Raw genomic sequence first — 15395 nt, forward strand, 5'->3', positions numbered from 1 at the left:
AAAGCCTGTGGAACACATCATGTTAGCAAAGACAGGTTTATCTATCTGATGTGGAAGAGCCAATCAAAGGCTCAACATCTGCGAGAAGGATCCAGAACACGATGATGAAACAACTGAACAACGACAGACAGAAGTTCAGACAGAGAGTCCAGAGTCCCCCCAACATAGACACACACTCCCGGACGGGGACGTCACATGACCACGCCCCCTGTCTCCTGGGCGCGCCAAGCTTTCAGAACGCAGGCCGGAAGCACCGCGGACTCACCTTCAAAGTAAAAGCTCACGATTTAGTCAAACGGGGACGGCAGGTTTATCAGAAGGCAGCACACTCACCCTCACACCTAACCCTCACACTCACCCTCACACTAACCCTAAACCCTGACCCCTGCGTCAGAAACTGCATGGAGGAAGATTTACAGCAGCAGCACCGACCAGACTGGACAGATTCCAACACATTATATTTATGCATTTACTGCGTTTTACAGCCAAGTGTCATTCCTGCTGCTCATGTTTCTAAACATACGTTAATGTAAAACAGCATCATCATCTTCAGTTTATACTCTTGACATGGTGGAACGTATAACAAGGTAAATGTAAAGTGTATAGGTACGAAGTCTATAAGTTACTCATCATATAAAATAATAAATATCTCCTGTTCTCTGTTTTTCACAGAGAAAAATATCCACAGCAAACAACCAAAGGCTGAACATCAGATGATGAATGTCCATGTATTTCAATGAAAGCAACACACTGGAATGAATGAATGAATATGTATGATTCAGGCACAGTGACGCGGGAAAGACCAGAAAAATGAAATTTTCAAATTAAAATAGGCGGGTCGTTTAATTGTGAAAAGTCCTCCCCGGATGTGTGTGAACTCCGGTTAGCTTGAAGCTGAACCGTTTCCTGCCCCTGTTGGTCCCGTTTCAGTAGAAACCAGTACGGAACCAGTGCTTCCAGTAAAGCCAGTAAGCCCAGCAGAGTGTCGGCGGGTCGCGGAGAGCGTGAGGAGGCGGGAGGTTCCGTGAAATTACCGGAATAAACGGCGGGAAATGGCGAAGACGTACGACTATCTGTTCAAACTGCTGCTGATCGGAGACAGCGGCGTCGGTAAAACCTGCCTCCTGTTCCGGTTCAGTGAGGACGCGTTCAACACCACCTTCATCTCCACCATCGGTGAGTCCGCGGCTCACGGCCACCGTGCGAGGTGTGTGTGTGTGTGTCTTTTTATTGGGGGGCCTCACGGGTAACGGCTGTTACCGGGAAAGTGAAAGCGTTCAGGGAGGAGGAGGAGGGGGAGCTACGGTCCAGATGTTCCATCTGTAACTGGGAGTCTGTGACCTTTGACCCCATGGATCAGACTGTGGCTGCTGTCAGAGGGTCAGAGGGCGGCCACCTCTGACTGTGGTTGTTGTGTTGTTGCAATGTGTATTGTTGTATTTTGTTGTGTCAGTTGTGTAGAACCTCTGGTGAGGACTGTCCAAACTGTCCTCCCTCTGATCCTGGTCCTCATAAAGACAGACATACAGGTATACACACACGCTCTGCGTGTTTCCGGTGTGTCACGGCGAGGAGCGTCGCTCTTCTGTCATTCTGGTGGAAACAGGAAGTGGGAACTCTTCTTCTTCTGTCTGCAGTGACACAGTGCTGCCCCGTGTGTGTGTGTGTGTGTGTGTGTGTGGGTTGGGGTGGGGTTTGACGGTCTGCAGGTTCAGGTTGGCAGTGAGGATCCTCATGTGTGCGGAAGGACGAGCGCGTGGTGGAGTTTTCGAATCCGGTTCAAAGAGAAACTGAAGTGAGCAGAGACAGGAAACGCTCAGGTTTCCACACTCAGCTGCTGAAATTCAGCTGAGTGTGTAGATCTGTGATCAATGAGGCCTCCGATCTTAGATCTGTGATCAATGAGGCCTCCGATCTTAGATCTGTGATCAATGAGGCCTCCGATCTTAGATCTGTGATCAATGAGGCCTCCGATCATAGATCTGTGATCAATGGACCAGTTTCACGTGCAGCTCATCAGTTCATCTCACTGTCATTCATTCATTATTCATGAGCAGCTTTTTAAAAGCTGGGTCCTTCAGTGGGACAGCAGAGCTGTGAGACAGCAGAGCTGTGAGACAGCAGAGCAGTGGGACAGCAGGGCTGTGAGACAGCAGAGCAGGAAACGGAGCGGATCTTGTTGTCCTGACATCACTTCCTGTCAGACCTCTTCTCCGTTCAGTCTCTTACTCAGCGTTTCTCTCGTCCTTCCTGAGAGATGAAGTAAATCAGCTCTGTTACAGCTCAGAGACGAATAAGGTCAAGATGATTGACAGCCCTGAATTTGACCAGACTTTTACTATTATTAATATTATTAATATTATTTAACATGAATATTTTAATAAAACGTCAGAGGTGAATTAAACAAAAACAGACCTCGGACACAGTCATTGGCTCCTTCACTAATCCTTGGACATGTGAAAACTTATTTTTGACATGTGTGAAACCTGTTCCCTGTGTTCCCTGTATTACCTGTAGAATAGAATAGAATAGAATGCCTTTTATTGTCATTGGACATCTTTTACATGTACAACGAGATGGAAAGCATCTCCTTCTCCAGTGCAAACATGTATGAATATACAACATAGAATAGAATAAAATAAAATAAAATAAGATTAAGTTAAATAAGTTTAGTGCAAGTCAAAAATATAAAAAGAAAGCTATACAACAATATGAAGAGAAAAAAGCAAAATACAAGGGGGGGGGGGGGGGGGGGGGGGTAAGGTGCACAGTTCAAGAAGTATGGGTTATTGCACATTAATGAATATTGCACAGAATACGGATATTGCACAGTGAGTGGATAGAGGGAAGGAAGTCCGGGGGGTCAGGGGAATAGACTGTGTTCCCTGTGCTCCCTGTGTTCCCTGTGACCTGTATTCCCTGTGTTCCCTGTGACCTGTATTCCCTGTGTTCCGTGTTCCCTGTATTCCCTGTGTTCCGTGTTCCCTGTATTCCCTGCATTCCCTGCGTTCCCTGTGTTCCCTGTGTTCCCTGTGACCTGTGTTCCCTGTGACCTGTATTCCATGTGTTCCCTGTGACCTGTGTTCCCTGTGACCTGTATTCCATGTGTTCCCTGTGACCTGTATTCCCTGTATTCCCTGTGTTCCCTGTGTTCCCTGTGACCTGTATTCCATGTGTTCCCTGTGTTCCCTGTGACCTGTATTCCCTGTATTCCCTGTGTTCCCTGTGTTCCCTGTGACCTGTATTCCATGTGTTCCCTGTGACCTGTATTCCCTGTATTCCCTGTGTTCCCTGTGTTCCCTGTGACCTGTATTCCCTGTATTCCCTGTGTTCCCTGTGTTCCCTGTGACCTGTATTCCATGTGTTCCCTGTGACCTGTATTCCCTGTATTCCCTGTGTTCCCTGTGTTCCCTGTGACCTGTATTCCATGTGTTCCCTGTGACCTGTATTCCCTGTATTCCCTGTGTTCCCTGTGTTCCCTGTGACCTGTATTCCATGTGTTCCCTGTGACCTGTATTCCATGTGTTCCCTGTGACCTGTATTCCCTGTGTTCCCTGTGTTCCCTGTGTTCCCTGTGACCTGTGTTCCCTGTGTGAGGGTAGGTGGAGACTTTCAGAGTCTAGGTTGTGACCTGGCAGACACGGGTTAGTGAGGACAGACTGATGTTGGTGTAGACAGTTTGTCTCATGTCTCCAGTCTCTGCTGGTTTTCCCCCAGTTCAGCTGCTGGTCTGGATGAATGTTAATTGAGCTCCCACAATCCTCTGCTGCTGTGGTCAGACAGAGGATGCACTGTCACCGGACTGCCAGGGGTCTCGTGAGAGTCAGCTGACCTCTGAGTGTGTGTGTGTGTTGTGAACATGTGAAAGTGTCCATTTGCTCCCCTTGTATGACGAGTGTGTGAGTGTTGTGGATTTGTCAGACTGATATAAAGACACACACTGTACGAACAGAGTAACACAACAACACAGCAGCACAGAGTGAAAGCAGTGAGTCCGTCCTCAGCGAACAGGAGCACCTGTGCCTGCGTCCATGTCTGATACTGATCAGGTGCGTGAGATCAGATCGTCAGTGTTGATGAGGTGTTGTGAACCCATTCCCAGTATTCCCAGCATTCCCAGCACCGCTGCTTCTCTGGACGTTCGGTCGACAGTGATGTGTTTGAAGATGGTCCCTGATGTTTTTTCACCACCATCAGACTTTAAGGTTCCAGTTCACATCAGATCACATGAGCCCAGCTGTTCACCACTGTTTAAATGTGTTGCTCAAGGACACTGTGGCAGGTAGTGCTGCAGTTCAGGGAATCAAACCGACATCCAGCTGAAGGAGGAGGGACCAGAGGGGGCGGTGTGAGGAGGGAGGGGCCTCAGCTCAGCTCAGAGCAGGAAAGGCTGGAGGAAACAGAGTTTTTCACAGGAAGTGAAGTTTGGTCACATTTGTTAGTTAAAAATATCTTTGACTTCCTTTTTAACCAGCACACACACACACACACACACACACACACACACACCCTGTGAGCTGATAGACTGTAACTCACAGAGCAGGGAAACACATCTCACACACAGCGGGTGGGTGTGGGGGTGTGGCGGCAGGGTGGAGTTGACCGTGTGAGACTGGTTAATGTCAAACACCTGAAGACCCGAACTGTGACATCAGGAAGCCGCAGGAAGTCAACGTGTCGGATAAAGTGAGCTGAGTGCGATCATCGCGTTTCCTCTCATCTGTTTGTTTCTTCTCTTTCAGGAATCGACTTTAAAATCAGGACGATCGAACTCGACGGCAAGAAAATCAAACTTCAGATCTGGTGAGTTCGGAGCGTCGGCGAAGCCTCGGCAGTGACGGAGCAGTCGGCCAAACATCTGTGGATGTTGTAGGTCGGAGTTAGCGTAGCATTGAGTTAGTGTAGCACAGAGAATGAACACCAGTAGTTTGAATGATGTCGTTTACTTGTGCAGAGTAAACGACTGATGATCTTCAGACGCTTCAAACACGTATGAACTGTGCGAGCTGTGAATATTCAGTTTCTGCGCTCGGAGAGAAAGGGGCGGAGCGTCGCTCCAGCAGCTCTGCGTCTGTTCCCTCCTCCTTTGCTTCGTTGAATCACAACTCGCCAGCGTTCGGCTGCTTCGACAGAGGAGACGTGTTGTTTTCATGTTCTTTGATCAGTGCACAGTGAAATTATGCAGCAGCAGAGGAAGAGATGCTGATTGGCTACAGCGACTGTGAGGACAGGGTCAGAGGTTAATGTTGTGTGTGTGTGTGTGTCACACACACTCTGGAGTCTAATTTGTTGAAGAACAATATGAATGAGACGGATGTTGATGCAGAATCTGCTTCCTGTTCCTGCAGGGACACGGCGGGACAGGAGCGGTTCAGGACCATCACAACAGCCTATTACAGAGGAGCCATGGTAAGGCACGCCCCCTCCTGATTACCTCTCTGTTATTGGACAGAGGCCGTGTCAGTCATGCAGACAGGCTCTGTTCAGTGTGGGAAACATTCCAGGTGTGATGCTGATCAGTGAACGTCAAAGATGATTGATCATCAAATTAAAAAAAAAACTTGAAATGATCAAAGTCGTTTTGTTCCAAAATGAAATCCGTGATTTTAAACTCAGCCTGAGCTCCGTCGCAGCAAGCGACAGAAACGTTTTTCTACTGAAGCCAAACTTCTTACATTTAATTATTAGATTTGGTCCCAACATCTGGTTTCATCTGTCAGAGCTGTTAGTGATGTCAGACTCAAAGCTGCAGAAAAGATCAAAGCTAAAACTGTAACCACAGTGAAATCTCACGATCAGCCTCAGGTCTTCACCGAGCGTCTCCTGTAACAGGTCTGAGACGTCTCTGAGCCTCCGCCGCTGAAAATAGTCCCCGGCAGATTCACTGTTTCCTCCTGTCTGATGAAAACTACAGTGAGCAGCTGTTTGATTCAGTCACTGAGACTTTTAACAGGAAACTGAAGGTTTGTGTTTGTTTTAAACTCGGACCGCTGGGCTCAGAGGTCAGAGTTCAGAGGTCAGAGCTCAGAGCTCAGAGCTCAGAGCTCAGAGGTCAGAGCCGAGAGGTCAGAGCTCAGAGGTCAGAGCTCAGAGGTCAGAGCTCAGAGGTCAGAGCTCAGAGGTCAGAGCCGAGAGGTCAGAGGTCAGAGCTCAGAGCTCAGAGGTCAGAGCTCAGAGGTCAGAGCTCAGAGGTCAGAGGTCAGAGGTCAGAGCCGAGAGGTCAGACTGAGACTGACTCACTGAGTCTGAATGTGAGATTTGATGACAAGAAGAAAGTCTAGAAAACACCAGTCAGTAACACACACACACACACACACTACGATGTGTGTGTGTGTGTTATGAAGGATCAGCTTATGTCACTTCCTGTCCTGTGTGTTTCAGGGTATCATGCTGGTCTATGACATCACCAATGAGAAGTCCTTCGACAACATCAGGAACTGGATCCGAAACATCGAGGAGGTACGAGACGCTCGGACCATCACGTCCTGACATGGCTGGGGCAGCAGGGGCAGTTCACACCTGAATCCGTTAGTCCACCTTAAGTGTCAACATGACACCTGTGACCAGCGGTCAGCTGGATCCGATCAGCTGGTCCCTGGTGGTTCTGGTCTCACCTGTGACAGCCTGGCTCAGTGCCTCACACAGTCCGACACGTCTGTACCAGGTTCAGAAACACGGTGACGCCTGAAATCTCAGGTTTTCTTTTGTCTGTGAAGCGAAAGGAAGTGACTCCTCCTCCTCACCTGTGTCTGAGTGTGTGGAGGGAAAACAGGACGCTGTCCTACAGGACGTAGTTGAGATTGTCCTCAGAGTCAAAATGATGCTAAAGGTCTGAGCGGTCTGTAAACTGTTGGTGACGCTGCCTGTAAACGTCTCCTGATGATGTAACAGAGACAATTCATTTTGAAACAGCAACGACCAATGAGCAAGCTGCAACGCTCGGCCGACCAATGGTGTGACAGGGACAGACGTCTGTGCTGACTCCGCCTCTGTGGTTCAGTCAGACCTGAAGCCATAACTCTGTGTGTGTGTGTGTGTGTTTTCAGCATGCGTCCTCAGATGTGGAGAGGATGATTCTGGGAAACAAATGCGACATGAACGACAAGAGACAAGTGTCCAAGGAGCGAGGAGAGAAGGTTTGATGAGGCTGATGTGCCACAGACACACATCACACACATCACACACAACAACCACGACAACAACAACAACAGATAAAACCCTGCTCAGTAACAAGCAGCTGTTTGTGGATGTCTGTGATTTTGTGATTCAGGTTTTAAATTCACTGGATGAAACAAAGCAAATGTTAGAGTTTCAGGTTGTTTGATGAGCAGCTGATCGAACAGCTGATCCGTCACCGCGTCACTGTGTCATTGATCAATGTAAATCAGATCCAAACACTTTTCTTCTGTTTGTTAAATATAATAATTTCTCAGAAAATGATTTAAATCAGAAAATATCGGATCAAACCACCAAGGCGAGTTTGTCAGTTTCCGGCTGTGAACGTGAACGTCAGTGTCGTGTTTGACTCGGTCTCGTCTCGTTCAGTTGGCCATAGATTACGGGATCAAGTTTCTGGAAACCAGCGCGAAGTCCAGCATCAACGTGGAGGAGGTGAGTCGTGATTCCTCAGAGCTCAGCACAGAAAACGGTTTCCCACAGTGACACTGATCTGTGTGTTTTTCCTCCACAGGCCTTTTTCACACTCGGCAGAGACATCATGATGAGACTCAACAGAAAAATGGTGAGTTTGTCAAAGAACCGTCGAGCACCTGCAGCATCGACTCACCTTTCTGATGTTTTATGGATCAAACGAATATTTGAGCCGATCACCGTCAAGTTGATCAATAATCAGAATCTGTGCCTGAGCTGTTTTCAGTCTCTGCATCACATTTATGTTTTTATGTTTCTGTGACTGTAAAAGTAAAAAGCTGCTGCTCAAGACTCAGATGTTCGCTTCCATTCATTTGTTCCTTGAGTTTTATTTTGAAGTGAAGGACACACCTGCCGCTCACCTGACGTACCTGCTGATCCTCATTCATCTGATTGGCTCATGTTCTTACCTGTGATGAACTGTTTCTTCTTCTTCTTCCTCCAGAACGACAACAACCCATCAGGTGGAGGTGGTCCGGTGAAAATCACAGAGTCTCGCTCTAAAAAGAGCTTCTTCAGGTGTACGCTGCTGTAGGCGGAGCCTCCGCTCAGAGGAAACATGTTGATGTAATCTGCTCTCACTCCGTCCGAACTGCCTCTTCACCTCCCGCACGCCGCCTCCTTCGCCCGCTTCGGTTCTTACTCTGCCGTCGGCTCGGCGGACGAAGAGTCGGAGCCTTTACTCTGTGAACGTCTCAAAGAACGAAAGTGAAAGTGATGATGATGAAGAGATGAAGAGCAGAGTCTGGAGTCGTCTCGCTCTGTTTGCCGACGTCCTCGTGTTTTTATGTTTTCTGTCCTCGTGTCGTCGTCTGCACTCAAAAAAACTCAAACGTTAAAGGAGCAACGCGTCGGATTCGAAGGGAACATTGATTCAGTTATTGATCCTAAATCAACAGTTAATCAGGTGATCAATTCATAAATCTCAATCAAATAGATGAAGTTTATTTAAATGACGTGACAGCATCTCTGACCTCTGGCTTTCAAAGGTCAGAGGTCAATTCAGTCACAAAGCTGTAAACGTTACAGCAGAGTCAAAAATCAATAAAACAAAGGCTGATTGATTGATCCGATCAGTGAAACTTTTATTTTTATTTCATTATTTAAAAGAAAAATTATATATTCATTTATCAAACACTGAAATTTGCTCTTTGGTACAAACTTGTATCATGAAGATAAAAGTCCAAACAGATCTGACTCAGATTCATCGTCCTGCTGCTCAGGCCTTTAATCAAGAATCTGAGGAAACGTCTGTGACAGTGAAACGAACGTTCGTCAGCACAGATCGAAGGTTCAGACCCGAACGGTCCACGTTCCTGTGTCCGAGTCCGGAATCAGGAGCCGCTCAGGTTCAGACCGGATTTTCTCTGGAGTCTGAAAAACTCCACGTTTTTACGCTTCTGTGAGTTTTTGTGTTTCGTCTCGTTTCTTTAAAACTTTTTACTTTTTTTTTCAACATTAGATTTAATGAAGAAAATCAAACGTATGAAGAGTTCGTCTGCAGCTGCTCAGGCCAGACTCACGACTGACTCTGAACTTTTATTATCAGAAATCAATAACTGATTATTTTAATAATTATTAGTTCATAAAATTAGGTAATTACCAGAATGAATGAGTGAGTGAGTGAGTTCTAACTCTGAGGCACAGAAACAGAATTTTGTTTCATTTAAATTCAAATGTAATGAATCAGTTACTATCAGCTTATTGATTAAGTGATGACTGCGTTTAAACCCGAATCCTGTCACAACCCAAGGTGTTCACAGGTGAGCAGGATGAAGACTGGAGACAGAGACAAGTGTCCGTATCAGACCTTTCAATGTGAGTCCCGAATTCACATCAGACCTGGACGTCAGCAGGGACGTGGTCTGTCCAACACGTGAGAAGGTTTCCTCCGTCGGAACAAACGTTCTTCAGTACGTGAGCAGCTGCAGAGGAAGAACAGGGTCAACATGTGGCATCGTTTACAGACGCACTGCAGCAGTATTATTATTATTATTATTACTACTATGAAGGTGCTTTAACAAACTCAACTTTAGGTCACAGAAATCAATCAACCTGATCAATTCTGACAGGAAAAACAATTGATCTTTCAGTTTATATCTTTGTCTTTCATTAACATGTCGTCAGTGTTTCTGCCTCCTGACAGATCCATCAATGGATCCATCAGTGGATCCACTGATGGATCAGGACACGTCGGCAGCTGCTTTTCTCCTCTTGATGTTTGACACAGAATGCTTCTAAGATCATTGATTTGTCAAAGACTTTTGAACATGTGATGAAGCAGCGAAGTTACGATCATCAGCTGATCGATATCAGTGAAGCCGTGATCATTGGCCTCTTTCTTATTTCACTGATTCTTTTCTGTTTTGTTGTCAAACTTTGTTTCTGTCTGGTTTGTAAATTCTGTGGAAACTTTTATAGATCTCTTTTTTCAGCACTTTGTAACGTTGCTAAAACATTTCTATGCAAAAATATAATTTTGTTTTGTTTTTGTTACGGAGTTTTTTTTCTGAAGTCTGATGTTTGACTTAAAACTTGATTTCCAATCAACATGTTTCATTTTCTGTTCAGCAGGTTTCAAATATAGAGAATAACGATTCTGCTGATTAACACACGTCAGAAGTTTTTCCATCAGACGTAAACAGAGAGATGTTTGTGTTTATCAGCAGAATCAGACACAGACTGACAGGAAACGCTGGACAAGCAGGAAAATAAAAGTCAATGAAAACAGATGAAGGATTTGATGAGGAGCTGGATGTTTACATGATTTTTTTCTGCTGTGAGTCTGATGGATGGAGATGTTTAATCGAAGCTGATTTTCATGAGAAAAACTTTCTGTGGAAAAATCTTGTTTCACATTTTCGGAGAATGATCCGAACGGACAGAGGCTCTTATTGTGAAATGAAATCAGAGAATGTTTCTGATGATCGGGTTGATCAGTTTTCATGGGGAAGGGATCGCTCTGATCATTGTAACGCTGCAGTGATCTTTGACCTCTCGTCCTTAAGCCTCCACCTCAGTTTTCCATTTCCTGCTCCGTGATGTCTGGAGCGTCACTGCAGCTGATCAATCAATAAAATACTTTTTCTATCAAATGTGTCTACTTTGTTTTTTCTCCAAACTTGTTTTATTTAGATGGGATTTACTTTGCTGGTTATTGGGTTTGTGTTGATTTGTCAGATTGGGAACCTCAGGTGATGCACAGGCAGGTGTAGGATCAGTATGTACCTGTGAAGAGTCAGGTATGTGTTGTTTGTTTGGTGGTAGAATAAACGTTTTTCCTTTCGCCCTGAGTCCTGTTTGTTTTGGACTGGTCTCAGATGCTGAGGCTAAGAGTCAGATGAGTATGTGACCTTGGTTCCTCCTCCTTCATTTAGAGTTAGGTTAGGGTTAGGGTACTAGTTAGGGAACTGAGTCCGTCTCCTTTGGGAGAAGGACTCAGTTCCCCTATCCTAAAGGGGATAAAGGGTTTTAACAATGATCAGTTTTTGACTGATCCCCAACCATAAGAGATAGAGACATGGGACCTTGACCTACCTCCTCTCCCATTTGTATGTAAATACAAGTTTGGTGTAAGTAGTAAAGCGTAAAATCGAATCGAAGTGATAGCGTAGGAGTTTCTCTTCATGTGGAATCCATGTAAAGCTTAAGATTTTTCTCCATTTTGTTTTAAAGCGTTTAAAGCTCTCCCATCTGCCGCCGCTCGGTGTCTTTTCTCCGTGATTTCTCTCCTAAATGTTTTAAAATCCAGCAGAAGCCCAATGAAACGACTTTGACAGCGAGACGACAAGTTTGTTCAGAGATACGGTGCAAAACATTCAACTCTTGACTGTATTTTTTCGTTAAACAGCAGTTTTTTCGGCATCTGCAAACACACGCATGTTGGTGGAGGCCACCGGCTGAGTTACTTCCTGCGACAGTGTGTGTGTGTGTGTGTGTGTGTGTGTGTGTGTGTGTGTGTGTGTGTGTGTGTGTGATCTGTTTACCTCCGTTTTTCCCTTTAATTCATAATAGAATCAGACGTGAATCGTAGTTCTGACAGTCTGAAATGTGTCAGGCAGATAATCAATGACTGCAGTACAACAAAGGAGATAATAAAACAATCATTTAGTAATATGATTTGTGAAATAATGAGATTAAATCATTGCATGTGAATCCGATTTTCAGTACTTACGTTTGAATTGGTGTTGTACACACTTGATCGAATCATCAGTGTCCTATTTCAGTCTGAAAAGATACGCTTCTGTTTTAACGAATGAAGCTGTGTACAGCAGTAAAGTTCAAGCTTATATCTCTGACCACAGGGAATCACAGATCTTGTGTCCAGCGTGTGGAGGAGGATTTTAAATCCGTCTTCGGTGACCGCGTTAACAGTCAGCGTGTCCTCGGCAGTGTAGTGCGTTCTGGCAGTCGTTAGCTCCCGGTGTGTTCCGCTGCTCTTATCATCCGGAGTGACGCTGGTCAAACATGCAGGAATCGTCTGTTCGCTTCTTTGGGCCTGAGCCTCATTTTCCCACTTTTCAGCGGAACTTTTCCATCATGCGAATACCTGTGCTGATTTTTCAGGTGTCGGTCTAAAGTGGTTGCTGTAAATAGTCCCAAATGAGCGCCGTGCTGGTGTTCTTGGGGATTCAACGCCGTAACTCCGCTTCTGGTCCAGCTGAAGCCGTTTGAGTGATGAGGCAGTCAAATGGCGGAGCAGGTGACACTGATTGCGTAAGCCTGACCTGTGCACGAGCAGCACGCCGCTTCTGATCGGTGAGCTCGGCAGGTATGTGTAAAATAGTGGACACAGCAGATCCTGGCTCAGTCAGGAGCCCTGCAAAAACCCCGCAACTTCGGCAATCAGGTGATCGTGGAACTTCACGTGGAAGGTCACATAAAATTGAAAGAAAACAAAGGAGAGAATAAAACAATCATTTAGTGACATGATTTGTGAAATAATGAGCTTAAATCATTGCATGTAAATCAGATTTCCAGTACTTACCTTTGAATTGGTGTTGATCGAATCACTGAGATCCTTTCTGTTTAGGTAAAACGAATAAGTGGAGCATGAATCACAGTCATATGTTGGCTAATAAATGGCCAGTAGCATGATAATTTCAAATTTGTTGTCATAGTTTCAAACAGACAGCAGCGACACATTATATAAGGGTTTGTCTTTTTTTCGGGGGGGTAAATGTTTCCTTATCTTTGCCCTCCTGCAGAGCCAGCGGCAGCGTTTTCCAGCGCTGACTGAATGAGTGCGATGACAGTTTAACAATGACTAATGATGATTGTAGTGATGATGGTTTTGGGGAAAGAGTATGGAGTGAATATCCGCTGGAAGTGTGCTCTTGAGTGAAATATGTGGGTGGCTCTTAAAAGAGCTTTTTGACGAGTTTGAAATGATTTGATGGACTTTTTGTGTGTTTTGTTGGCAGCGAGCTTGTTAGTTTTGGCCGCCTTCTTCGGGCTGTTTGGAGGTTTCTTAGCTTTCTTCGCTGTTGTCTTGACTGCTTGGGGCTTCTTGGTGGCTGCTGGCTTCCTGACTTCCTGACAGCGGCGGCAGCAGCGGTCTGGTCCAGATTTGTTGCTCGGCTTTGCGGCCTTCTTCTACGGTGCTTTCGCCGGTGCGGCTGGGGCGGCGGTGGCGGCGGATGCAGCTGGAGCGGCGGGTGCAGCTGTGGCGGCGGGCGCAGCTGGAGAGACCTCTGCCGTCTTGTTGTCGAACAGCTCCTGTCAACGACTCGGATCAGAGTGATACACAGTTCCCTGCTAAGACATTAATCTATACCCACCTTGAGAACCTTGGAGACTCAACCCAGCCCGCCGCGCTCTGCTGCTGCAGGAATACAGGAGCCACTTGTGTTTTCTCTGTAGCATTAAATCTGTAAAATACACGTTTGGTGGAAGTAGTAAAGCGTAAAATCGAATCGAAGTGATAGCGTAGGAGTTTCTCTTCATGTGGAATCCATGTAAAGCTTAAGATTTTTCTCCATTTTGTTTTAAAGCGTTTAAAGCTCTCCCATCTGCCGCCGCTCGGTGTCTTTTCTCCGTGATTTCTCTCCTAAATGTTTTAAAATCCAGCAGAAGCCCAATGAAACGACTTTGACAGCGAGACGAAGGGTTTGTTCAGAGATACGGTGCAAAACATTCAACTCTTGACTGTATTTTTTCGTTCACAGCAGTTTTTTCGGCATCTACAAACACACGCACGTTGGTGGAGGCCACCGGCTGAGTTACGTCCTGCGACAGTGTGTGTGTGTGTGTGTGTCATCTGTTTACCTCCGTTTTTCCCTTTAATTCATAATAGAATCAGACGTGAATCGTAGTTCTGACAGTCTGAAATGTGTCAGGCAGATAATCAATGACTGCAGTACAACAAAGGAGAGAATAAAACAATCATTTAGTGATATGATTTGTGAAATAATGAGCTTAAATCATTGCATGTGAATCCGATTTTCAGAACTTACCTCTGAGTTGGCGTTGTACACACTTGATAGAATCACTGAGATCCTTTCTGTTTAGGTAAAACGAATAAGTGGAGCATGAATCACAGTCATATGTTGGCTAATAAATGGCCAGTAGCATGATAAGGGATTCAACGCCGTAACTCCGCTTCTGGTCCAGCTGAAGCCGTTTGACTGATGAGGCAGTCAAATGGCGGAGCAGGTGATACTGATTGCGTTAGCCTGACCTGTGCACGAGCAGCACGCCGCTTCTGATCGGTGAGCTCGGCAGGTATGTGTAAAATAGTGGACACAACAGATCCTGGCTCAGTCAGGAGCCCTGCAAAAACCCCGCAGCTTCGGCAATCAGGTGATCGTGGAACTTCAAGTGGAAGGTCGCATAAAATTGAAAGAAAACAAAGGAGATAATAAAACAATCATTTAGTGATATGATTTGTGAAATAATGAGATTAAATCATTGCATGTAAATCAGATTTTCAGTACTTACGTTTGAATTGGTGTTGTACACACTTGATCGAATCATCAGTGTCCTATTTCAGTCTGAAAAGATACGCTTCTGTTTTAACGAATGAAGCTGTGTACAGCAGTAAAGTTCAAGCACCACAGGGAATGACAGATCTTGTGTCCAGCGTGTGGAGGAGGATTTTAAATCCGTCTTCGGTGACCGCGTTAACAGTCAGCGTGTCCTCGGCAGTGTAGTGCGTTCTGGCCGTCGTTAGCTCCCGGTGTGTTCCGCTGCTCTTATCATCCGGAGTGACGCTGGTCAAACATGCAGGAATCGTCTGTTCGCTTCTTCGGGCCTGAGCCTCATTTTCCCACTTTTCAGCGGAACTTTTCCATCATGCGAATACCTGTGCTGATTTTTCAGGTGTCGGTCTAAAGTGGTTGCTGTAAATAGTCCCAAATGAGCGCCGTGCTGGTGTTCTTGGGGATTCAACGCCGTAACTCCGCTTCTGGTCCAGCTGAAGCCGTTTGACTGATGAGGCAGTCAAATGGCGGAGCAGGTGATACTGATTGCGTTAGCCTGACCTGTGCACGAGCAGCACGCCGCTTCTGATCGGTGAGCTCGGCAGGTATGTGTAAAATAGTGGACACAGCAGATCCTGGCTCAGTCAGGAGCCCTGCAAAAAACCCGCAGCTTCGGCAATCAGGTGATCGAGGAACTTCACGTGGAAGGTCACATAAAATTGAAAGAAAACAAAGGAGACAATAAAACAATCATTTAGTGATATGATTTGTGAAATAATGAGCTTAAATCATTGCATGTAAATCAGATTTCCAGTACTTACCTTT

The 15395-nt window shown here is 45.8% G+C and overlaps 1 protein-coding gene and 1 long non-coding RNA gene across 2 annotated transcripts; one reads left to right on the forward strand and one right to left on the reverse strand.

Moving 5' to 3' along the window:
- The first annotated feature begins 893 nt into the window (after positions 1-893).
- On the forward strand, positions 894-10736 carry LOC121178896 (ras-related protein Rab-8B). The gene is made up of 8 exons (XM_041033384.1): positions 894-1176; positions 4743-4803; positions 5349-5409; positions 6382-6459; positions 7047-7136; positions 7546-7611; positions 7691-7741; positions 8096-10736. Exons 1-8 carry the CDS (start codon positions 1053-1055, stop codon positions 8183-8185), a joined length of 621 nt encoding a protein of 206 aa, XP_040889318.1. The 5' UTR covers positions 894-1052; the 3' UTR covers positions 8186-10736.
- On the reverse strand, positions 9443-15142 carry LOC121178907. The gene is made up of 3 exons (XR_005893838.1): positions 14590-15142; positions 13918-14003; positions 9443-9575 (listed from the first exon to the last, which is right to left on the reverse strand). It is a non-coding gene; the product is annotated as an uncharacterized LOC121178907 (long non-coding RNA).
- Between the last annotated feature and the right edge of the window lie 253 nt (positions 15143-15395).

The sequence above is a fragment of the Toxotes jaculatrix genome, chromosome 1, assembly GCF_017976425.1.
Source record: "Toxotes jaculatrix isolate fToxJac2 chromosome 1, fToxJac2.pri, whole genome shotgun sequence".
NCBI classification, from domain to species: domain Eukaryota; kingdom Metazoa; phylum Chordata; class Actinopteri; family Toxotidae; genus Toxotes; species Toxotes jaculatrix.

Bases quoted from the DNA above. Each gene is read 5' to 3' on its own strand.
- LOC121178896 (XM_041033384.1), top strand. From the start codon at position 1,053: ATGGCGAAGACGTACGACTATCTGTTCAAACTGCTGCTGATCGGAGAC. The intron at 5,410-6,381 runs GTAAGGCACGCC...TGTGTGTTTCAG, and splicing joins CCTATTACAGAGGAGCCATG to GGTATCATGCTGGTCTATGA. The intron at 7,612-7,690 runs GTGAGTCGTGAT...TTTCCTCCACAG, and splicing joins CCAGCATCAACGTGGAGGAG to GCCTTTTTCACACTCGGCAG.